The sequence below is a fragment of the Zonotrichia leucophrys genome, chromosome Z (assembly GCF_028769735.1).
Source record: "Zonotrichia leucophrys gambelii isolate GWCS_2022_RI chromosome Z, RI_Zleu_2.0, whole genome shotgun sequence".
In the NCBI taxonomy this organism is placed as follows: Eukaryota; Metazoa; Chordata; class Aves; order Passeriformes; family Passerellidae; genus Zonotrichia; species Zonotrichia leucophrys.
The window spans coordinates 7,377,005-7,401,928 of record NC_088200.1 but is presented as its reverse complement, the minus strand read 5'-3'; the positions used below and the strand labels follow the sequence as shown (position 1 = coordinate 7,401,928).

The following is a 24,924-nucleotide window of genomic DNA, read 5'->3' as shown; positions in this document are numbered from 1 at the left end:
TAAATAACTCCTCTTACTGTGTCTAAACATAAGAGGCTGAGCATCCTTTCTCAGATACCTCAATTCCCATCTTATCTCTCCTCAGACTTCTGCCAGGAGCTCCATTGTCAAATTAGAGTAAGGAACATGTCTGTTTTAATATCTAGTAGTACTAAGATGACAAATGGCTTTGTGTAAATGGTAACAGTGGCTGCTGCAAAATTTTTTTTTTAATTCTTACAAAAGCCCACAACTATAACAGCAAACATTCCCAGCGATGGGTGTTTCACATAAAGCCGTGACTCCCTCTGCGGGTGGGGCAGGGTACGGTTTCAGGAAGAAGAGTAGCGGGAGGATTGCACATTTTCAGGTTGCACGGCGATGCTTTCGGCGAGAGGAACCCCGAGCGGCGGCAATACCCGGCGAGGGCACACGGTGGCGCCACAGCCCCACGTTTGGCGCGGCCGGGGCCGGTCAGCGCCGCTGCCGGCTCTGCAGATGCACATATGGCACAATATTATCATTTTATGGTTACAATTATGAGCAATTTGATACAAAATGAAAGCTAAATTATGCAGTGTTCCTTTTATTTGTTTAATTTTGCGCTCTAAATATGTAGAAGGAAAAATAGCGCCGGTTTTGTGTGGATGGTGATAGGTACAATGCCTCCTTTTGGCTTTGTGTTCTCACGCAGTGCAGGTTGTGATTATTCTCTCTCGTACATGATGAAATGTGTGGAGTTGTTCTCAGGTGCTGGGACTGTTTCGCACAGAAATTGTGTATGTCTGGATCTCCAGGCTCCTTTCTTCCATAAAAAATGCATGGTACATTTACTGGCTGGTAGACAAATACATAAGTAACAAGTTCCTTCACAGTTTCTAGTGGAAGAGGCTGGGTAGCTGTGCCGTTTAAGCAAATGCCAAAGGAAGTCTTTAAATTCTGAAAGTCACTATAGTCATTGGCAGAGCTCTCTTGAAAGGAGCAAGTATGTTCTGAACAAATTCCTTCTTGCCAGTGAGGAAAATCTCCTGCCACTGCAGTTCTTATGCTAAAAGTAGAAATTTTCGTGGCCCATGCCAGGATCAGTATCTTGTTACAATGATCTGTGGGGTCTGTATTTTGTGTATTCAGGTTCATAGTTTTTTCTCTCATTAGGTCTCCTATGTTCATTATTATGAAAATACATGTTTTTGTCAGTATATGTAGCAGCATTTCTTTTTTGTGTGTTATGTTTTTCCTTCCTTTTCAGTAAAAGAAAGTTGTTAGCAGAGCCAGCCTGTAAAATAAATCTTCGATTTATTTTTATTTTTCTTTGCTTGTAAGTATTCTTTTGTTTGTATTAATGAAGATAAGGCTGGAGATGTGCTTTCCACTTGGAATAGATAATGCAAGCTCTGAGATGGTATTTGCATTTATCGATCCAGGCACATCTGCTGGCATATGATGGTGTGTGATATTTTTGTCCTTACCCACCTTTGAACCAGAGAACATGGCAGATAAGCTGTCCAGTTTGATTGGCATATCCTGTGGAAAGGATTTTCAATACGCAGGATCAAATCCTGTACCCTAAACTGCTTTTGCATTTTGAAAGTATGTTAGAGACTTCTCTGAATTCATCTGCTATATCAGGAATTAGTTTTAGGTTTAAATACTTTTCTTGCTCTCATCAAATCATATGGGCTATCTTCTTCTTTGGCCAATTTTAGATGCATTATATTTGCATTGTGCATCTCAATATTTTGCGGAGTGTTAAAGCAAACTTGGGAGTTTCATCATCCGTGTGGAACAGAGTATCTTGGTAGATAATATAAAACTTAAACTGTCCATAAAAGAAATTTCATAATTACAAGTATTAGGATGAATTATAGTGGTGAATTTAACCAGGGTAGGAAATCTTGTATCTTTTATTGCTTTTTCTTTGGGATCAGTTTTAACAGTGGCTCTACGGGTGCTCTAGGTGGAAATGGAAAGCTTATTTTTTGAAAACAACTCTTCAGCTGTTTAGGAAACTTGTTTTTTATTTCTGTTCACACCTGGCATCTGGGAGTCCAGAGACTAGATTGGAATTGGATGGTTTTTGTGTGCTTCTTGGGAGCTCCAAAGGACTGCCCTGGCTTTGTCGCTAACTTTTTTAACTCGGTAGCTTTTCTGTAGGTAGGTAACCATAACTTAACTAATTTGTATGCACCATATGCAGTCTCAGCTCACTTCAAAGTGTAATCAAGTCATGAACTAATTACAATACCATATTCCCAAAGAATGTAAATTTAATTTCCCTTCAAACAGAATGGGAATGTATTAAGCAATTCCTTTATATGAGAATTGTGGCATTCAACAACATAATGCTGATGCTTCAAACAGAAGTGAAGTTCTTAACTTTTGTAGACCTTGTGACCTTTTTCCCTATGCATCTTCCCTTTTTATTCTTGCATCTTGAGTTAATTTACTGACTGGATAACAACATTAAAATATTCAAGTGTAAATTAAAATGTAACTGTTGGGCTTCAGATAGGAGATCACTCTGTCTTATTGTATGTGACTTGCTTCTTTATAGTGTTTTCAGAATTGTGCTTCCTAAGGCATTTGGATCAGAAGGAAATTGTGTTTTGAATTGACGGCTCATAAGGTTCAGACTCTCACCAGATGATTTCTTTAATACATCGAAAAGTGGATGTGCAGAAAGTTCCCTACAGGTTCTTAGCATCGCTGTGCCAGGGAGTCCACATAAACTCAGTTATATAAGAACGAGCAAAGGGAAGTTGTTCATAAAATATTTTATTATCTTCAGTCTTTGCAGCAACTTCAGAGTTTAGATAATAAACCTTCATAGAAGTTACTAGTCTCTATCCTTTCTCAGAACAATGATTCACATAGAGTCAAACCACTTATTTTATTTCTCTTAATTTTAAGGCAGAAGAAACATGTTAGGGTTGGCTTTGATCCGTGCCTGGATAGTCTGATGTCTAAAATGCAGTCCTGTTGGTTTTCTGAGATGAAATTGTCAAAGCACAGGACTGTATGTGTTAAACCCAAGTAGTATTTTAAAATTAAATGTGGGTCAGCTTCCAATGAAGTATGTAATTGTTAAATGCTAAAGGAAAGAGCTTAGAATATCTTAGTTTATATTTTAAAGTGTTCCTTTTAGATGTTAATTCATTAATACCAGCAGTTTATTTTTATTCATATGACTTTTCATATGTAAGTAGTTGAAGCTGCATTATTTTAATCCTTTCTTTGGTTAGAGAGAAAAAAGCCTGCAGGTGGAAATCAGAATGACATACATATTGCTTCTTTCCCAAAAGACACCGTATCTCTCTCCTATTGATATGCAAAATATTAAGGCAGAAAATAAACCCCATTGCTTTATATGTCAAAATACTGTAAAAAATATATGCTTGGGTGATGCATGAAAAAAAGTGGGATCCACTTCAAGCTGAACACACTTACAGTGGAATTTGCCATTAGTCTGGTGTGGGTCTTTGGGGCTCTGCAGACTCTGTAAGTTTGGTTCCCTTAGGAAGCATCAAGCTTAGATATAGCCTGATCCTTAGTTGTAGTTACAAGGATATCCCTGTTTGGAGACCCAGCTCCAAACATGGGTCTTAGCCTTTGCCTGAGTTTGGTGAAATGCTTTCATACTCTTGCAGCATTTTTTAGTGATTTTTGGGCTGTGAGCTGTACAGTGAAATGTTGTAGCAGTACATGGTGCCGCAGTTATGGATGCAGTGGTGTGTCTGTTAAACAGCTGTGAGCTTGCTGTGACATTCTTCACGTGCCAGCCGCAGGCCAGAGGCATTTTGGAAGTGGTGTACTGTTGCTGTTGCTGCCAGAGAATAACCAACCCTCAGACAAACCCCACAAAAACATCAAAGCAAGGTAAGTTAGATCAGGCTCATGGTGCTCGATGCTGTGCTACTGGGACTGTGCACGGCTCCTTGAACGGGTCTGGCACACACACCTGCTTGGAGAGCATGCAGGCAAACTCAGGTCTGCCTACAGTTCATCTGAGGAGATTTTTCTTGGGAGACCAAAGACCTCTCAGAGCTTAGTGTAGCTTCATCCACCCACTGTCAGTGGCATTTCCTCAGCATCTCCTTCCTTGTCTAGTTTTTCTCACAGCATTTGATTTCAAGGGCCTACCTGAGGCAGTGAAAAGAGTTGAGTCTGCTGAAACTGGCAACGTGGTCATAACTAGTCAGGTTTCTAGCTGCATGTCCTTAAGCAGGAATTTAAAAAGACCAGCGCTTTGTGGCTACTGGGTTGTGAGTGCACATGTCAAAAAACTTTCTTCATCACATCACAGAAAGTTTCTTGTGTCTCTACCACAGAGTTCAAGTTAATGCTGTCTGATTTAAATTCCAATCCAATTTGTGTCTGTTTGACTTTTTCTTTCCTTTGATTGCTTTATTCATCTTTGCATATCTCTGTAATAGCTCTGAGTCTCTAGAGAGTCTTCCATTAGATATGGGGGCTGATGGGGCTGCAGCATCTGGTGACTGAAGATGGAGATTCAGCTCCTGTGTTCTATTCTGGCCATGGATCAGAGAATGCAGCCCTGAGGGAAAGGACAGTCCAAGCTGAAGCTACAGTCAGGGACTACAGGAATGAATCATCACTGGGCATCTTGTTTGATGCTTGGGAGGTCTATTAGGGCTTTTCTGCATGGGTGAATGCAGTCAAACTCAGACTCTGAGCTAATCAGGTGCAAGATGAATCTGGTCTGTTAGTGCTGTGCCTGAGCTGTGCTAGTTTACCTGCAGCTGCAAGACACATGTCCTGGAGCTGCCTTGAGGAGTGTGGGGCTGCTGGGCTGCACCTGTGTGCTCAGACGTGGCCAAAGACTCCCTGTGACACGGTTTTCCTGTGTGTAAACAGGGAACAATAGAGCTCCTGCCTGTCCCAAAAATGCTCTTGGCAAACCCGTGAGGAAAGTGTCACTAGGTGGTGAGTTCTCACAAACATTCTGAAAAAACAGGAAGGCCTTTGTTATTATATTGATTGCGAAGAATCTCATCAGCTGTGTTCTCTGCTCTTGCTAGTAGCTTCTTGAAAAGTTTTTTCCAGACTCACTTTGCTGTGATTGGAAGCTGCTTTAATTTTCTTTTTCTATTAATAAAGTGAGATAAAATGAAAAATTTCTTCTTAAATCATAAAGCCCCCCCCCCAAAGAGGGCAGGAGATTCTCTGTCTTCTGGTTTAGTTGCCTTTTTCCCTCTTGCAAAAAGTAATATAAGAAAGGCATTTTTTGATAAATAGTCCTCGTAGAGCAACCTGATGTTGGCTTCACTTGGAAACCTGGACCTGAAGAGACCAATTTGAATTGCTGTAGCATGAACATAGCTTGCACAAGCATGTGGAGGCTGATGTGTTGAATTCAAGAGCTTCTTAGGTAGATGCTGGATGCTCTGAACTAAAACATTGCAGATTTTAAGCTGGGCTTCACTTCTGCTCAAAGTGCCAGTGGAAAGAGTGGACTGGGAACAGTGTAGGGAATCAGTGGGTGTGCTAGAGTCTGGCCCTTCTCTTCCCAGTTTTTGGGGAAGCAGGAGCTGTAGTTTTTGGATTTTTTTTTTTCTACATCAGCCTGTAGGAGGCTGACAGTATTTCAGCAAGGAGTAAGCTGTGAGTAGTTGAGGTAGCCATGGAGCAGACTTCACAGCCTGAGGATTTAAGAGTAGAACTGAAGGAAGGCTTTGGGACTTTGAAAGGTGGATAAACACACCCAGACAGGTGACCATTGTTGGAAGAAGTGTCCTCTGCTCCCAGCTCCACTCCCCCTGCTTGCCTCATGCCTGATCTTGTGCCTGGTTGTCTTTTTGCCTTGCTGGGACGGTTTGCTCAGGCCTGGAGTGAGAGATCTGTGGGGCAGCAGAGCTGGTGTGGGTGGAAGGAGTAAGTGGGAGAATATCTTTGGAAGCAGTTGAATATTAGGTTGGCTGTGCCTTCTTGTGGAGCTTCACCCCAAGGATAAGCTCTTTGTTCCCTGCCTGGCTCCCTGGACATCCATTCCTGGCTTCTGTAAGCTGTCACCACTGTGTGCTGGCAGACCCTCCTCTCAAAGCCAGCTATGTCCACTGAGGTTATTATCTCATAAGAGCCATAAATGAGCTCTTAATTCTTTGACTTACATTCAGTGAAAAAATTAACTAATATATTCTATAAAATATGTAGTACTTGCAGTATTACATGTAAATGTGGCTATTGAAATTCTAACCTTTGCATTTCTAATTTTTTTTTTTGTTTCCCCCTCCTCCTCATACAATCTCAATACTTTACTAATAAACTGCATAAAGAATATTACTCTAATACATTCAAATGCATATTTCTTGGACATAAAACTACCTTTCAGTGAAATGCCAAGTACCACTTCTCCTAGGTAACTAACATCTTGCAAATTCAATATTTGTGCTCCTGAACACATGAAGAATTACCAAATGTATCCATTTACGTATATTACCCTTTTTGGAATGAAAATCTGTAGGATTTCTCCTATACTGTTTTTTCAATCTTCCTTTTTTTTTTAAAGCAGATTATGAAAATATTTATGACATGCATGTCTGTCCAAAGACTGTATTGCCTTAGTAGATGCATGATCTTGTTATATCTGAATGACTTAAATATTTTTGTGGCAGTGTTGTGTATTGTCTGGCTAATTTGCAGGAGAAAAAAGGAGATAATCTTGCTGCTTTTAGCAAAAAATTCAATAGAGTGAGAGAGTAAGATCTAATATTAAGGCTTTTTTTTTAAAGAAGATATTCTGCAGTAAATGTACCAGCACATTTTTAGAATTGCCATACTTTCAGCTATTCTGTATGTGTCTCAAACAAATGGACTCTTTTTTCATATTAGAAGCTTCATGTTTACTTAAGTAAGCAAAGTAGGGCTTTAAACTCACACTGTGGCAGCTGTAACAATACTTTGCTTAATGTAGAGTGATTGTGTGAATGAACAAGGTTTTGATCTTCTAATACATTGACTTTTACAGTGACTGACCAAATCTCACAGGAATTTCAGGGACATCTTGGTCATCATTCAAGCTCATGTGAGCCATTGCCCTTCCCACTCATGATCACATAACTGGCCTTTGGACAACCAGGATTTGCTTGCATACTTTGCTGATGCTAATTTTCCTGTCCTGTTTGAAACTGCATTTTAAATGAATTTGGCAGCCACGTGCAGGAAGTGGTGGCATCATGCGTACTGTGAGGGCTCTGCAGTCTGTAAAACACAAATGGGGCCTGGGAGTGCGGGCAGTCTTGCCTGGCTTTGCAGTGGAACTGGTGCTGACACTGTGGCAGGAGTGAGGGTGGCTGGCTTTCCAGTGGAGCTGGTGCTGACGCTGTGGCAGGAGTGAGGATGGCTGGCTTTGCAGTGGAACTGGTGCTGACACTGTGGCAGGAGTGAGGGTGGCTGGCTTTGCAGTGGAACTGGTGCTGACACTGTGGCAGGAGTGAGGGTGGCTGGCTTTCCAGTGGAGCTGGTGCTGACGCTGTGGCAGGAGTGAGGATGGCTGGCTTTGCAGTGGAACTGGTGCTGACACTGTGGCAGGAGTGAGGATGGCTGGCTCTCCAGTGGAACTGGTGCTAGCACTGTGGCAGGAGTGAGGATGGCTGGCTCTCCAGTGGAACTGGTGCTAGCACTGTGGCAGGAATGAGGATGGCTGGCTCTCCAGTGGAACTGGTGCTAGCACTGTGGCAGGAGTGAGGATGGCTGCCTGGCCGTCCCTCATGGCCCCAGGGCTGTTTAGGGTGCTCGTTTCTGGTGCCAGCAATGTGCTCGCTGGAGGGAGGAGAGGGCAAAATCTGTTTTGTGGGGAAGGGGTTGCTGGAAGCAAAGTGAATTAAGAGGGCTGTAAAAAATTGATAAAGATAGATAGGACTGTCTGTTTTTATATTCTGCCACATAACATGGGTTTAAATGAATTTCCCTATAATTTGTCTTCAAATACCGACATTTAACTCTTAGGCTGTATAAATGAACTGGCTTTTGCTAGAGTAAAATTCATGCCCTGCGTCCAGGCTAATATGTTCACCTACTATAAACATTACTGCCTATGGTTACAACTGGAATAAAAAATTCCTTTTATATACATCATAGCTGGCAGAGACTCCTGAGACCACCACAAATCACTTCAGCCTTTTGGTGCTCTCTGACGAAATGAACTGAAATGTAAAACAGCTCCGGCTTCAGGCAGGCTGGCTCTGGAAAGCAATTAGCTTGTTAAGACCATTGTTTGTACCCTCCCATATTTCCAGGTGCTGAGCAAAGGTGGTATGAGAGCTCTCCTGATTGATTTCAGCATTGGGGTTTATTAACCTTCCATTCCTTCCTAAAATGTTTTGCTTATTCTCTTGGTAGCCTTTTATTTAAAGGGAAGAAAACCAACCAAACAACAACAAAAGCGAAGCCCTGGCAAGGCCACCCCTCCTGTGAAAGAATAAGAAGAAAGGAGGGGGGGAGAGAGGGAAGGCAACAAAACCTAACCAAAAAAAAACCCCTTAGGGTCATAACAGGGAATAACAAAGCAGTGAGTTATTTATGCAGCCATGATTGGCAAAAGTGATTGCAACATGAATTTGCCCAGAAGCAATGATTAGATCATAAAAATGTTAAGGAAATCTGTAACTCAACACCGTTTTAAAGATTGAAGAAGTTTTTGTTCCCTACCTTAATTGCAGTGACTTGTTATTAAAGTATTTATTCAGAGTAATCTCTTTGGACAGCGAGCCCTTATCCCATCTGCATGCATAATTAAAAGTGAGGGGGGAGAGAGGGGAGCATAAATGGTTTACCATGCTACATGAGCAAGGGAGGGAATTACACAATGACAGGTGAAGAGCAGATTTATCTCCTGTTGGAATTTCAATGCTGCAAGCAAGGCAGGACACTGTTGCTAATATCCTTGCAAACACCACAGTTGCTGCTTCTCCAGATTACTGTCCAAAAATTATTGCTGGTCTGTAAAAGGCCTGTAGCACTGCATCTGTGGCTGTGGGGTTTTGAGCCATTGGCACTCAAGCAGAGAGATTGGATTTGGGTATGTGGGCTTGTGAATCGATGTCTGTGCTTAAAAATGGACTATTTACTTACTTGGCTGGCTATTTATTTATTTATAAATAAACATTGGTAATGGCTGGCTTTGCTGAATACGAATAAGAGGGTTGTAATTGTTCCAGCTGAAACAATGTCATCACCTGCCTCCTGCTGCTGTCCCTTTCCCAATGGTAAAAGAATTTAGTGCAATTCTTCTTTTTCCACTCTGAGTAAGGAAGAAGGTTGTACTTGAACATTCATCTCTAGGCAGATTTATCATCATTAGGCGCTACTCAAACACATGGTATCTGTTTTTAAATTGAACTGTTATAGATCTAAATCAGATTTACACAGAGTAAGTTGGTATACATTTGGCTATAACTGTTCGCTAAAGAGTGTTTTTCCCTTAACTTCTGATGTCTCACCTCTGCAGCAGCAGTACAGAGAATGCCAAGAACTTTTGAGCCTTTATCAGAAGTACCTAGCTGAGCAGCAAGAAAAACTATCACACTCCCTTTCTGAACTCAGTGCTGCCAAGGAAAAGGAGCAGAAGGTAAGCTCTTTTTTTATCATCTCTTTTTTTATTTAAATTACCAAGTCAAAACGTCTTTTTGAGACTGTGAGTGTATTATCTTACATCTTATGGTGTTGAATACTATTTTGTGATTGGTTTCCCATGAGTGCTTGCCTTAATACATGGATTGCAGGAAAACAAAGAGAAAAATCTTGACAAGTTTTGGATCAGCAAATTGACCATGCTGTAATGGAGTAAGAATCATGGTAACCCACACCTTTTCCAAGGAAAAAGTTAAGATGCTGTTATGTTTTCTATTCTGTTATTTAAACAGGAAAAATAATTGCAGTCACTGTAGATATAGCCTTTCACATTTTCACTGTGGCTTTTGATGATTGAAAAGGGCATTACAGATGATGTATTTGGTCAATAAGAGCTTTCTCAAGTCTGTAAAGCAGCTCATCTGATTTGAGCTATTTATAGAAGATCTGTAGTTCTATATGCTGTTAAAACCAGAAAATGTTGACTAGACATATGTGTTAAATTAAGTTCTAAAATGTTTCTTGTAGAGAGTCACCCAAAGCCCTGAGAACATGGTTGCTTGAGATATTCCCCTGGTAGCCAGGTGCTTGGTTTGTCCTGGCTGATGGCATATTATACCCTGGAAGAGAAGACTGCCCATGCAGGTGTCTGCCCCGGGTTCTTGCTAGCTGTTCTCTGGTAGCAGCTTCCATCTGCAGATAGACCTCCAGAATGCATCCTTCCTAAGACCATGCCTTTTTCTTGAGGTTCTGCCTTCGATCCCCTCTTCTTCTGGAACAGTCTTAAAGGCTTATTTATAACAGGGCTAGAAATAAAGTCATCAGCACAGAGGAGGTCTCAGTGGTTACCTGCTGTGAGAATTATACAGGCAGATCCTGCTTCGCAGGAGACTGGAGACTGTGCATGAAGGAGTCTTTTAATTCTCTCAGGAAGCACGTAGCAATACTCTTTGACTTTGTTGGCATCAGGAATGGATTTTTTTTTTGTCCTGATGATGCATTTTTTAGCTTTTTTTTTTTTGGTCCAGCGTTGTTGGACATTGAGCTGTTTGTCAGGCATTTAACCTTTCATAAACATTTCATTTGCATTCTTTTGTGTTTATATCTGCCCTCCATTTTTGTGATGGCATTGAATTCAAAACAAGAATGTTTCCCAGAAAGGATGATGTCTGTGTTGCTGCTTGTATGGCATGCAGCTTGCTGGGGATCTCCATGGAAAATAGCCCAGAGGAGTCCATGTTGTCCAAAAGCACTGTGGTAGTTGTGTTTTGGGTGATGCCAATCCTTCTTTCAGGTTTTGCCTTGAATGTTTCATTTCTAGCCTTTCAACTTCAAATACATTTATCCTATATTCGGTTAGCCCTTAGTATGGAGGGATCCAGTGTCATCACATCTACTGGGCAAAGGCATGGAAGCAGATAATAGGAAACCTTCAGCCCACTGACTATCAAATAATTTCAACAATCCGTTCATCTCCTCTTGTTCTTCCGTCTTTCTAATCACTCTGTCAGTGTATACACAGAGACTTCTTTAAAATTGTTTTCTGATTTCATGTGCAAAGTTCTATCAAGCTCATCTTTGATTCCATTATTTCTTTTCTCTATGCTTACAGGTACTTTTGTCCACAAATGCAAATTCAGATATTATATCGAGGTTTGCCTTGACATTTCATTTATGGTTACATACTCTACAGCTCCAGCCTAGCAGGTCTGAAATTACCCTAGTCCTCTTGTTGTGTGCAAAGCAATGTAGGCATAGATAAAAACCTGTCAAAACATGCTTCAACTGTTTTTTCTTACAGCATGCAAAGTGTTTCTGATGTTTCTAGCCTTCCTCTTCAATTTTCTCGTTCTTTGCATTTGGCTTTATAAATTGTTACCATTTTTCACCCAAACAAGCACTTTGTGCTGTGTTTCTCCTCACAGTTTAGAAACTGTGAAGAGTCGAGCAGGACTGCTGCACTCTGTCTGTCCTTTCCCTTGTGCACTCTTTCATGGGATGGCTTTCCAAACCCAAGAAGGGTCCCTGGGCTGCTCTTGATGGGACTCGGTGTTATTTTTGCACATCATTAAATACCTGAACTGTGAACTCTTAGTGTCCTGATGGGTCTCTCTTTGAGCGTTTTTTGTTCTCTTTGAGTGTTGTCTTAACACAGTGGTTCAGGCCAGCATTGTTCTGTCTGCCTGATGGAGTCAGCTGAAGGGGAGCACAGCAGGGAGGGATTTTTGAGAGGAAAGAATTGGAAGAGGATAGACCCAGAACACTCTCCTCCTCTCCAGGTGCTGCCCATGCCAGTTTTTTCTGCCCCACTGAAGCTTTTGTGCTCTTCTTTTCTGTTTTAAGGTGGGCTTTGACAAGAGCAATTTTGTTGAAATGTTAGGAAAATGGAAGGCTTTGTGAGTTTTGTTTGAATCCAAATCCATTTAAATATTTTCCTTTTCACTTGATTTTCTCCAGGTTAAGGAAATCTTGGATATGTCTGGGTTTTAAAGCAAGATAGCTAGTTTGTCACATAGTTTTCTCTTTGTAGAACTGTGTAGGCGACATAATCAGCATTTCCTATTACAGGACGCTGCTGATCTTTCTGGGGTGTCTCTGTTTCGATGTACAATGTTCCAATTTTCCCATCTTGTGCAGAAACATTGGACTGTGCAGCTGTACTCCATAATGAAGCACTTCTTTGTTCTGCCTGTTTTGAGCTGTTTTTTCTTGTTTCTGTTCATTTCCCTTTCTTTTTCCTACTTGTTAGTTAGGAGTAATTTCTAGTGCTACACCTGTGTCTTTACGCCTCCTGCTTCTGCTTTTCACCTGCCTGTCTCCCTCATTCTTACCCTATTGTAATTTTGATCATGAGCTGTCACTTTCCCCTGGGCTTAGATGGGTGTTTGGAAACATCTCCTTTCAGCGTTTAAATGCTGGGTTTTCTGTCAGAATAAGACAATTAACAGGTCAGGAGAACAGCAGCTTACCAAACATCGATGGCATTATTGTAAAAAGAGGTGGAGTTCTACAGGATGTAAATGACTGCAGCAGCCGCGTGCATGTGGCTGAAATGCAGCCCTGGTTTGTAGATGTACTGAACTAATGCAGATGCTTTGATGTTAACTTTTATTTTTGTCCGTTTTACTATCACCAAATGATAGCAGTAACTCCGAAGCCATGTTTTCCTCTTAGCTAATCTTGCCTCTTTATAATGAAAGTCAGCCCTCAAAATATAAAGAAGCATCCTGGTAGTAGTGAAATAAAATTGCTGGGAAGATGGTGGTAAGATGATTTAAGTCAGAACTCTTGTGGAGTCAATAATCAGTAACTGGAACATGGAACTTCCTTTTTTTTTGTGAGATAAAGTTAATTCCATTTGAAAAGATACTTAAGGTGACATGAATTGAATTATTCAAACTGGCCTTCTCAGCATTAACTCTAGGTTAATATCTCATGATGCCTCTGGTTTCATTATAGGAGTTTTAAGTACATAACTTTTTATAATAAATTCAATACCTAGAAGCCGAACTGAAATTGGTTTACCTTCTACCAACCCATAAAAAGAAGCATTAATTGTAAAGTGAATATTAAAGTGGTCACTAAAGTTGACTCAGATTCAGAGAGATAGCGCTTTCGTAAAGGGAGAGCTCTACTGAAAAATAGGCTTCTGCCTTTCTGTTAATAGAAAATATCATTCATAGTAAAATGTAGTTAAATTTTTCCATCAAAAATGACTTTTGGATATACTCTCTGCAGCACCCAAACATTCAGTCTTTGCCATTTTCATATGCTTTACACAGACATGTAAAGAAAATTGCCCTTATTCTAGGTAATCATGTCTGACCTAGTTTATATACTCACTTATTATACTCACTACTTCACTGCCATCTTAAACAGTGTCCAGAATCCAGTTTGATTTGGCACATTGTGGATGATGAATCCGTAGATGTTCTGCAGTGTAGGGTAGGACATGAGGCACAAGAGTTGGACAGGCAGCTGAGTTTCTGCAGAACTGGGGTTCTTGAGCTCTGTCACCTTAAGGAAACATAATACCTGTAGTCTTAGCACTCTTTATTAATGTTAATCTTTGAATTTACAAGTACAGCTGGCAGCGTTTGTTTCTTATTTGTGGAAGATTACCAACACATCTGCTAATTCCCTTGGTTCACAAAGATTCTTGTGTGTGTGTGTGAGGGGCTTCAGTTCTTTCTTGTGTAGAAGAAGCATGGGAGTGGAGTGGGATTACAGACTGAAAGGAATATCAAGACTTTATTTTCAATGGTGTATCATCTCCCCTCTCCCTCAGTGTTCTGATGTCTGCCCCCTCTTTAAGGTTTGCCAGTGGCCCTCATCAGGAATGAGGTTATTGTTCAATGCTAAGCACCATGCAAGCATCCTGAAAGACATAGTCTGCTTTGGGTCTATGGTAAAATCCTAACAAAGTTGACTTTCAGGAAGGCTTTTTTTTTAAATTTTTTTTTTTATTATGTTGCTATTTCTCTTTAATCACTTCTTAAAAATTTTTGAATGTAGTTGTATCACTTCACAGTAAAATCCAAAAAAAGCCTTTATCTGCAAAAATGAATAAGCCTTGCTTTCTTTTGATATTGGCAACTAATATTCTTGTCCTTTTTTTTTTTTTTTTGCCTTAATAAGGATGATTACATACTAAAGCTTCAAACATTACTTATTTGTTTTATTAATTTTTTCCTTTGAAAAAGATATTGAAACACATCAATTTTCAGAAGCCTTTCCTTTGTGATTGTCCCCAAACTTCCCCAGTTCCATTTTTTTTCACCATAGGTCACCTTTAAACACATTCTTAGCTTGCTTAAAGAAAAAAAAATCCCACATATGCGAAGGGTTTTGAATGCTATAAGGTAAACCTTCATCATGGAATTGACTTTGTCTGTTTACCCAGCTGTATGGGAACAATGAATGAGCCCATCTGAAAGATACTTAAAAACTGGGATAATAAATAAAGAACTAATTTGACTAGGGACTCAAGGGTATTGGAATAATTTTGCAAGGCCAGACAGAGACAGTTTTTGCATGAGTAACTGTCAGGAATAGCCTTGCCTTACCTGTGTTACTTTCTGCAAATCCTCTGATCTCTCTCTGTGCCTCTCTTATCTGTAAAAATGAGATAATGTTTTTATCCTCATTCTTTTTTGGTTTTTTTACTGAGAATGTCAGGTTTCAGGTGCTTTTTCATGGGTGTTCAAAGTGATTAGCAGTGATATTTGAAACATAGGGTGGTCTGGAATAGACTACCCTGTAATAGCATGAAGAAAAAGAATGTTTTTTTCCTTTTACCTCTGAGATACTAGGTCATAGTTAATTTACCTGTCTTTTCTAAAAAATGTTAACACTGAACAGGAATGCAGATGGATATAAATATTTAAGCAAAAAGGAAATATCAGTGTTTCAATACCTGTGCTAGCATTCACAACAGAATTCCACTCACTCTCAATCTCCTGGAATGTGTGCCACAGTAGAACTGTTTGGTTTGCCCCATCTCTTTTCTTGGTGTGAATGACACTGTGTTCCTGGTGATAAGCACTTCACTCTCAGCTCACTCGGTTCACTGCTTAACTGAGATCTGTGCCAGTTCACCATCTCTTTGTTCTACAGTCTTTAATCAGGCTTGTCTCTAGTCTCTTCTAAAATATTTCATTTTCCTTTTGTTTTCTTTCTATATGCCTCTTTCAGTTTCATCCATTTAGCTAAAAAAACTGTCCCTCCTATGGAAATGTTTTCCTTGGGTGAACAGTCATGTCTGGTGTATATTTTTCTGTTGTTGGAGGATAAATCTGGAAAGAAGACAGTGCCTTCATTTCCATTCTCTGAGATCAAAACATCCTCTTGGTTTTGTAGGCTTCTGATGATACTGTTACACTTGTGAAACATCACTTCTGGATTTACATGAGAATTCAGATTTGCAGCAGAACTGCCTGTCCTTGAGAAGCACTTTGCAAACTCCTAGATCCGATATTGCAATTTCTCCAGTCTAATGTTGTAGTGGCTCTTGGCAGAGTGAATTGTGGCCATACTCACCAGCATCCTCTCATTCTGAAGGAGGAGTAAGGCTTTCTTCAGTGGATTCAAGGCTGTACTTGCTGTCAAAGATTTTGTGTTACTCTACAGGCCTTGAGGAAGGAAACTTCTGTCCGTACTTTGTGGAGTTACCTGTTTACCTGGCAGTCTAGGAGTGTAAGCATACCAGCTGTCTAGACATATGCTGTCACTGCTGTTGTACAGTCCATTTGACCTATGCACATGACCTTTGATTCAGCAGTGTTTAGCCTTTTACAAAACTTGAGACTCTTGAAAATCAGTATCTCATGTAGGTACATCCTTGATTCACCAGTTCCCAGTTCCTAGACTTGTCTGATTCCTCCAAGTGTGGCACGTCCTTCATGTTGTGATTAGCGTTACATTCCTGAACCTGAGGAAAATCAACCCTGCCAGCTTTCAAAGCCCAACTGAACCAAGGACCACTTTGGAGCTTGCCTTGTTTTGGTGTGATGTAGACCAGATAATAGCACAGATAATAACTTGAATTTTTCTTTGACTGTTGTGTCTTCTCTCTTCACCAGCCTTTCAAGAGGGAGATCATCCTGTGAGAACATATTTTGGTAAAAAGTGAAAGTGTTTCTGGGCCAATCCAATTTGTATTGGTTTGGAATTTGAATCCTGTTTCTCAAAATGCAAACACTTTGAGTTGCTGTTTCTTGCTGTTGAAATGAATACAGTCAGTAACTCATCTAGGATTTCATAACCTAAATACCTTTATTCATCACTGTAGATTACAGATAGTGTGATATAAGTGATTACTATATTGAAAGATAAATTGCTTGCCATTTCTTGCCTGCAAAGCACACATTTTTGTGTGTTGATCAGGTTGTTTAATTAGAAGTGTCTTTATTTAATGAAAGCCAGGTGATTATCAGTTCAGGGCACTAAAGGTTGGTCTTTGTATGGCAGAAAGATTTTTCATGAGAGCCGAGGGTGTAATTTTCTTTCAGCTAAGAAGGTGGGAATTCGTTATCTGTCTGTACCAGGATGATTGCCTGCAGAAATATCTCTTCGAGTTAGTTCTGAATACTCTAAGATTTAGCTTGAGTCTTTCATTTTGAGCTGCAAAAAAGTTTTAAGTTAAAGTTTTTCTGATGCACAGTTTGCCATTTGAAGTTTGTAAGGAGCCTCCTTCCAGGATTTTATCCACCATAGGACAGATTTCTTGAGACAGCTGCACTCATCTCTTATGAGCAGAATGTAACTGGTGAGGTGGCATGAGCACAGAGCAGCCATCTACAGCATTTACTGCAAGTCTGTGTACACGTTGTAAGTGATTTTTGGTTTATAGCAGTGTGATTGCCTGTCTCTCATCCAGTGAATGCATTAAATATCATTACATTACAATTTTTACTTGCTGTCTATTTATGGCAAATTCTAGAAAATGTCTGGCACGTTTCTCTAAGTTACAGCAACACACATATTTTGAAACTTTGTATAATTTCAGATTTTGGAACATGGATAGAAACAGATCATGTAGACATTCAGTGCCATCATGTGCCAAAGATGTTTCACAGTACCATGAACAGAAAGAGGCATGCATGAATTTCTCCTGTCTATGCAAGAAAATGGTCAATCTGAAACATAAGTATTCAAAGCTACCCACACATATGCATGGACTCTCAGGCTGATTGAGTTACTTACTAAGATTTAGAGCACAGGAAAGCAAATGATGTCCTCTGACCTCTCTTGGAAGTCTGGATTACCTTGAAGTTGATCTCTGCCTTGAAATAAAGTAATTTCTCATTAATCTTTAATAGATGCATTTAATTCCATGTTAAATCTTTCCCCATCTGTTCTCCATAAGTGGTAGCAATTCTATTGACTGGAGCAGACCAGAAAAACACTCAGGATGTCTTCTGTTTTCTGGTGTGTAATTTCAAAAACTCCTTTTTACTCTCTGGAGCTGAGTCATGAACATCAGTACCTTACTTGTATGATGCATCTGATTAATGTCTCTGCTCTAAAACTTCAGAAGAATTTTCATAAAGAAGACCTGCTTGGTGGATTAGGCTGGGGCTGGTGTCTACCTGTAATTTAGTAAAGCTTTTGATTCTGTCTTCTGCAACATTCTCCTGGAGAAACTGGCTATTATAGCTTGGATGGGTGCACTGGTGACTGGGGAAAAATAACTGGCTGCTGGCCTGGCCCAGAGATTGCTGGTGAATGGAATCACTTGCAGCAGGCAGCTGGTCACTAGTGGTGTCCCCCAGGGCTCTGTACTGTGCTGTTTTTTATCTTTATTGATGATGTGAGTGAGGGAATCAAGAGCCCCCTCAGTCAGTTTGAGTCAAGGCCCAGCTGGGTGTGAGTGCTGATCTGCTGGAGGGCAGGGGGGCTCTGCAGAGGGATCTGCCCAGGCTGCATCCACGGGCCAGGGCCAGTTGTGTGAGGTTCAGCCAGGCCAAGTGCTGGCTCCTGTCCCTGGGTCACAGCAGCCCCTGCAGCTCCAGCTGGGACAGCGTGGCTGGGAAGCTGCTGAGTGGGAAAGGCCCTGAAGGTGCTGGTTTCCAGGGGCTGGACACGAGCTGGGGGTGCCCAGGGGGCCAAGGAGGCCAAAGGCCCCGGGCCTGCATCAGTCATGGAGGGGCAGCGGGAGCAGGGCAGGGCACATCCCCTGTGCTGGGGCACGGCTGAGGCCACGCCTGGAATCTGTGCTCAGCTTTGTTTGCTCACAGCAAGAAGGACACTGAGGGGGCTGGAGTGTGTCCAGAGAAGGAAACAGAGCTGGGGAAGGGTCTGGAGCACAGGCCTGAGAGGAGTGGCTGAGGCAGCTGCAGGCCTCAGCCTGGGGAAAGGGAGACTCAGGGGGGACCTTCTCACACTCTGCAATGACCTGAAAGGAGGGTGCAGACAGGTGTGGGTCACTCTTCTTCCAGGTAACAAGTGACAGGACAAGAGGATATTACTGCAAGTTGTGCCAGAGGTTTAAGTTGGATATGAGAAAAAATTTCTTCACTGAGAGAGGGGTCAATTGTTAGAACAGGCTGCCCAGGGAAATGGTGGAGTCACCATTCCTGCAAGCATTTAGAAGATGTGTAGATGTGGCAGCTGGAGACATGGTTTATGGTGAGTGTGGCAGTGCTGGATTAATAGTTGAACTTTGTGATCTTAGAAGTCTTTTCCAACCTAAATGGTTGTGTGATTCTAAGAACCTTGGTCTCGTCTGTGACTAGGTCAAGGACCGACTATTGCAGGCTGTCACTTTTAAACCTGAGCAGAAAAGCTTTAATTCACAGTCATATTGAGAACATAAATTTAGTCAGGAGTCATTTATGTTCATGGTTACAGAAAATGAGACTGAAAATTTTAATGGAGAACTTGTCTCATTAAGTGAGAGCACAGGACTGCAAAGGTAGTTGCCTGTGAGCAACTGAAGTCACTCATCTAAATGTTAAGTGACAGTTGTGGAGATCATTTCTTTTCCAGAGGTCCTTATGCCCCTCATATGAAGTCCAACATTCTGCAGTTAATGTGGCTTCTTTTTTTGAATACTTATCCTTCAGAACTTGTTCAGCTGTGGGACTCCTTGTCGTCTGTGGTTTTGGTATATTTGAGTGCGTCCCTTGTAATGAGTGTGCATGTTTAGTTATGGGGTTGAAGGAGACAGAATGATTATTTTTAGCTGTAACTTCTGCATTAGGTATGAGCACACTTCCCTGGGCGTCCCTGGAGGTTTTGAGGTTGAGAGGGATGGAGGACATGGGGTGCACAGTGGTGTTCTGGTATCAGCATGCATGTGGGAAGGACTTGCTTCTGACCAGCTTCCCAGTGCAGAAAGCCACCTATTCTGTGTTCCTGGGTGCACGTGCAAACAGCAAGTGAATGAATACACAGACTGACTTGTAAGTAACCTCCTTTTTAGCAAACCCATGTTTAGCCCCTGTTGAACACGAAAACCTATGGCTGAGACATCAGCACAAGTTCAGCATTCCCAGTTGAACTGATGTATATGTAAGCAAGCTTTGAATATAATAATCTGTCTGGTTGTGTAACTATAGTATTTCCAATTTTTTCTAAATCTTAACACAGAAATAAGTCCCAGATTTATTTATTAATAACTTGAACATTCTGGTTAATCAGCTGATGTCAGCCTTTTGAAACAACTTATGCCCTTACTGTAAATTCCAAGCTTGAGGTAAAATCAGAGCCAGGAGTAGGTCTAGAGGCAGTCCTTTTTACTTGCAGAAATGAGAGTTCACACACACATTAAAAAAGGTCTTTAAATATTTAGGCCCTTGTTTTTCATTTTTTTCCATGGTAATATCATTAAAGGGACATGAGAAATTTTGATTAATATTTTTCATTACTTGTGCTGACTGTGAAAATTCTACATGCAAGTATGCAGCTGGGACTGCTACTGTGGTCCACCCAGGTAGGTGAGGGCTGGCAAAGAGATGAATTGGGATCTAATTCTGTTCTGTTACTCTATCACCATCAAATTATTTAATTGTTTTCTGGATTAATTTTGCTAGGAGATGATGCCCAGTGTTTGTTAAAGAAAGTAAGGTCAGTGAATTTAAAATGCTTTATGAATGAATGTGTAAATGCAAAGTTGAATTGTAGGTCCAGTTGTAAGATAATGGAAGGAGAGCTCAGTTAGCCTGGGACTTCTCCACACACAAGTTAATTCTTGGAAAAAGGTAGTCTTTTTGCTTGTACTGGGTTAGAAAAAACAAGTACTCAACATAGGAAAAACTTCTCCCTCCCATGTTGATACAAGGCAGATACACGTATATGATCCATTTAATGGACGTGTTCATTCATCAGAAGTAAAAAGAATCACATCATCTGAAATTGACAGTATGTGCTTCTGTGAGTAAAATACAAGAAGACACTGCAGTGCTCTATTAGGTAGACACACCCCTCTGCATTCTTAGTATCAGTTTATTTAAGGATTAATTAAAACAGTTTATTAAAAACACTGTGGTTGTAATAGTATGCTTATTTAAGGAGTAAATGTGGAGGATTTTCTTGATAAAAAGCATTTGAAAACTTGCAGCTTTTTCCTTTCAGTGCTTTCAGTCAGACCTTGTAACTCAGTGGACACATACATATTGGAAAGTTACTCCCTGATTCCTTCTTTCTAATGATGAGTGACAGCAATGTCAGTCACTCTTGGGTCCCTGTGTACATGGCAAGAGTGAAACTGTGAGGCACTTGCAGAAAGTTAGTCAAATTCAGCAGATGATTCAGTTTAGATGAATCTGGGCATTTTCTTTCTGAAGTCCTTTTATTTTTTATTAAATATGAAGATATTCCATTTACTTTTTCCTGAATGATTATATATGATCATCACTAAGATGATCAACACTGCATGTGAAATGCACAACCCTAAGTAATATGGAGGAGCATGTTTTTTTCTGGTCTGGCTTGTTGATTTTCAGAGCCTATTAAGGCTCTTTACATGTTGAACTAATCCCTTCTCTTAAAATTAATAAGTATTTTGAGCATTACTTTTTTAAATTGTCTTCAACCTTTTGGACCCTTAAGTCGGCACTTCTGTGTGGGAACAAATGGCTGTCAGACAGATCTGGGCAAGACTAGAGATGTTCATTATTCCCTTTTAACCCTTTTTTTTCCAAGTAGAAGCAGGTTAAAAGGTAGAATTAAGAGATTAAAGCTTCTGTTAAAATAAACATGAAATAAAAAGTTTAAGGATATTATGAAAACACTTTGAAATGTCAGAAACACTGTAAAGCGGAGAGCTGGTAATTTTTTAAATTATCAGAAGCCTAGGAGAAATCTTTTCTTTGGGTGTAATCACCAATTTTTTTCCTCTCTGTGTTAGTGAGGAATGTTTCCATATCATGGTTTGATGGACAGGATGACTTGAGTGAGAGCTAACATGGAACCTGCCAGCCATCGCAGTAAGATGCACTGTTTCACAGTGGTAGGGGGCAGGAAAAAATTCTGGGGACGTCTGGGAGAAATAAGGCTCAGTTATTTGGGTGGCAGATGCTGTTTGAAGTAGGAAAGATCTCAATGTGTGTGCTAGCAGATGTGAACTCTTGCAGGGCCAGTAAGTTGTGAGTACATGTGACAAGCCTCTGGGGCAGGAGGCCACTGTTCCCTTGGTGCCAGGTGCAGAGCTGGGAGCTGCTGCTGCCAACATAACCATCACTGTGGTGGGTCAGGAAAATTTCCTTTCTCTGATGGTCGTATTCAAGTAATGAAGACTTAAACACTTCTAACAGAAAGCTGTTCCTCCCAGGAACTGGTCCTCACAGTTACAGTTTTCACATGTATTTATCTCTTTCCACAAAGGGGCAATTAAACTCCCATAAGTCTGCCAAATTTATTACATTCTGTCTACCTAAATATTTCCTGTCATTTCAGTTGAATGTGGCATTTTCCGGTTCTTTTTATCTTGCAACTGCTTAACTGTCACACGTTCTTTCTGAGCTGGCTAAATGTCGAGGGTGGAATAAATTATTACTCACATACTGTTATTTGTATAACTGTAGTATTTGGATAGGGGACCAATATCCTCTTGTATTAGGTAGGCAACTGAATTTGAATCTGAATGATGGTCACTGTTCCAAAGAAGTCACAATGTTGATGTGTTGAAGCATTTTTTTTTAAATCAGTTGGATATGAAAGCTGCTTTGAAGATAAATGCAGCATGATTAAATTAAGTATTACTTACTGATATATATTTCTTGCATAAATTTGATTTTCTATTTACATTGCTTCCTGAAAATGCCATTGTTAATAGAGTTCTGACATCTTATTTCCCTTATTGCTGTCTCAGTAGCATTTTATTTCTGATGCTTTAATAACTCAGTGTAGACTGAAAGGATAAAACTGAGGGAATTGACTGAACTAATTAGACCTTGATTTGTCTGGCTGTCCAGCGCCTGACAAACGTGTCTTTGACATAAACAGAATAAAACATTTCTGCTATTAGCCACTTACAAATATCTATTTTGGCAGAGCTTTGAAACTATTTAATTCTCAGGGCATATTGTGCTGGGTAAGGAACCAATTCAGGATTTTTCTTTTGCCATTGTGACTCCCCCTTCCTGTCTGTGTTGAAATAGAGTCATATTTAGTAGCTTCACAAAAACTCAAAAACAGTTAATGCACTTACCACCCTAACAAACTGAGTATTTCTGAGAAAGTGGAAATGTTCCCATTTCAATTTCTGGTTAATGACACACTTGAGTATGGGATCTGAAATGTCAGTCTTTGTATTTTCAAACCTGTAGAAACTTGAATAAAGCTTATACATAAGAGCAATCAGCTCTGATAGCAGTAGGCTAAATATCAGTTTCTGAAAATAAATTTTATATTAATCTATTCTCCAGACAATTTGACTTTTAAATGTTTAAAAATGTGACATCTTTATATAAGTGAATATAGATTGAGGCAGGAGCTATAAAAACCTGAAGTTTCCATGCATCACCTACTTTTCACTATCACCTGTTAAACAGCACAACTGGATACAATGTTGCTTTACTACTTTCCATTGCAATAATTTACTGCCCTTCTGACCTATAAACAGATAACCATTAGCATGACTTGATACTGTTAGAAGTTTGGATACATTCTCAGGTGTAATTCTCAGTTTTAAATATTGTATGTGTGAAAGGTTTTATAACCCAGCATTTGGAAGATGGCAGCATTACATTTCCTTGAGCAGTGTTCTGGGAGTAATGATTTGTCACTGCAGCCTTGTTACAGGGCTTCCAGAGCGAGCATCTCCTCACCTCCACCTGGATTGCTGTATCCTTATGTAAGGACCATTGAAAAATTCATTAAGCACCTTCCCTTTCGTCATTGCTTTCTTTGAGGGTGACCTAACTGCAATCTGCATGCAGAAAGTTTTTGGTAACCTCAGTTATTGATTTACACTTATAACTTCCCTGCAGTGGAGGGAGGCAGGGGGGGATGACAGAATTTGGAAGTGAATGTAAGTGGCTCCTTGTCCTGCATCTGCTACTGACTTGCTCTGTGACCTTTGGATAATTACTTCAGCTTTCTGTGCCTAAGCTCACTATTTGTACAGTGAGGTCAACAGTGCTTCCCACCAGCACTTGTAAAGCTTTTCAAGTTCTGTCCCTGCAAACCACATGAACAAAGCACTGCCATGATTCATAACGGCATTACTCTCTTTGTACCAAAATCCTCTATTGAAATAAGAACAGTTGGGCTGGTGTAAGAATGTTGAATCAAATCCATTGCCAGTTTTCTATTTTTGAGATAAAATAGCCATTAGAAGGGTTCATGCAAGATGGCAAACCATTGAAATGCCAGCAGGGTTGTTTCAGACTCCTCAGGTTGCTGCCTCTGAGTGCCGCTTCTCATTTTGGTCCTAAATAAGGCCTAGAACACCAGGTCACACACAGGTTTTCACATTTAATTAAAATGAGGGTGCAGTAATGTGCCTGAACTGTGCCTGTTCATGGAAACCAAAGGACTGGCACCAGGTACTGATGCTGGCTAGGAAGTGAGCTAATTATCAGTGAGCATTTGGTAAGGTCCACTTCATCATTGCTGCAGTCAGTTATTTCAAAAGGTTAGGGGCATGGGAAATAATCTTGAAGCACGTCAGCTGAACTGGGGGTAACCTTTGAAGAAGAATGCATGGAAGGATCTTGAGTGAGCTAAAGACTGTGTGTTCGTGAGACCTGAGGTGCTCAATCCTTATTTCTTTTATGAACTTAGTTTTTAAAGCTTCTTTTCGGACATAATTGAGAAGAGGGCTCATAGTAGTTGACAAATACTTTACTCGGTAAGCCAATATAGATTAGGAATGATTGGAGATAATCAGAAGACTTCTGATGTTTACATAATATTTATCTAAAGCACGCATTGTAACTTGTTTGTTACAGAAGTTATTACCTGGAGATGAACAGTAAATGGGTGAAATGAGTGTGTAAGAGTGGAATGAGAAAAAGACAAAGGCTAGAAACAGGAAGATGACATAGCCATGCTCTGTTGATGCTTGTGAACAGATAGTGCTATCTCAGTAGATACTCCCAGAAGAAGAATTCATCCAGGTTATTTTTTCTTGAGAGGGTAATCTTCTGAGATAGACATTGTGAAGAATATCTGTAAGTGCATGGTAAGAGAGCTTTGTGGATATCCAGAGTTGATATTTCTCCCAAACTTGGAAGAAACTCTTTAATTTACTCTATAAGTAAGAATAAGTATGTGCCTTTGCTACACAGTGGGTGTCTTCAGTTTGCCAAGTTCAGCTGCCCATCAAAGATGAGATCATTTAATTAAAAAAAAGGCTTTTATGCTTTTGTGGTAAGCTGTAGAGAGAATGTGGGTAGGGAATAAAATGAT

The 24,924-nt window shown here is 40.3% G+C and overlaps 1 protein-coding gene across 2 annotated transcripts in view; it reads left to right on the top strand.

Annotated features, from left to right (window-relative positions):
* The window catches only part of KIAA1328 (KIAA1328 ortholog), a 172,595-nt gene that overhangs the window by 59,763 nt on the left and 87,908 nt on the right, over positions 1–24,924 (top strand). For both annotated transcript variants that reach the window (XM_064736180.1, XM_064736181.1), the window contains exon 6: positions 9,438–9,565. In XM_064736180.1, coding sequence (XP_064592250.1) covers positions 9,438–9,565 — 128 coding nt within the window. The remainder of the gene's footprint in view (positions 1–9,437; positions 9,566–24,924) is intronic.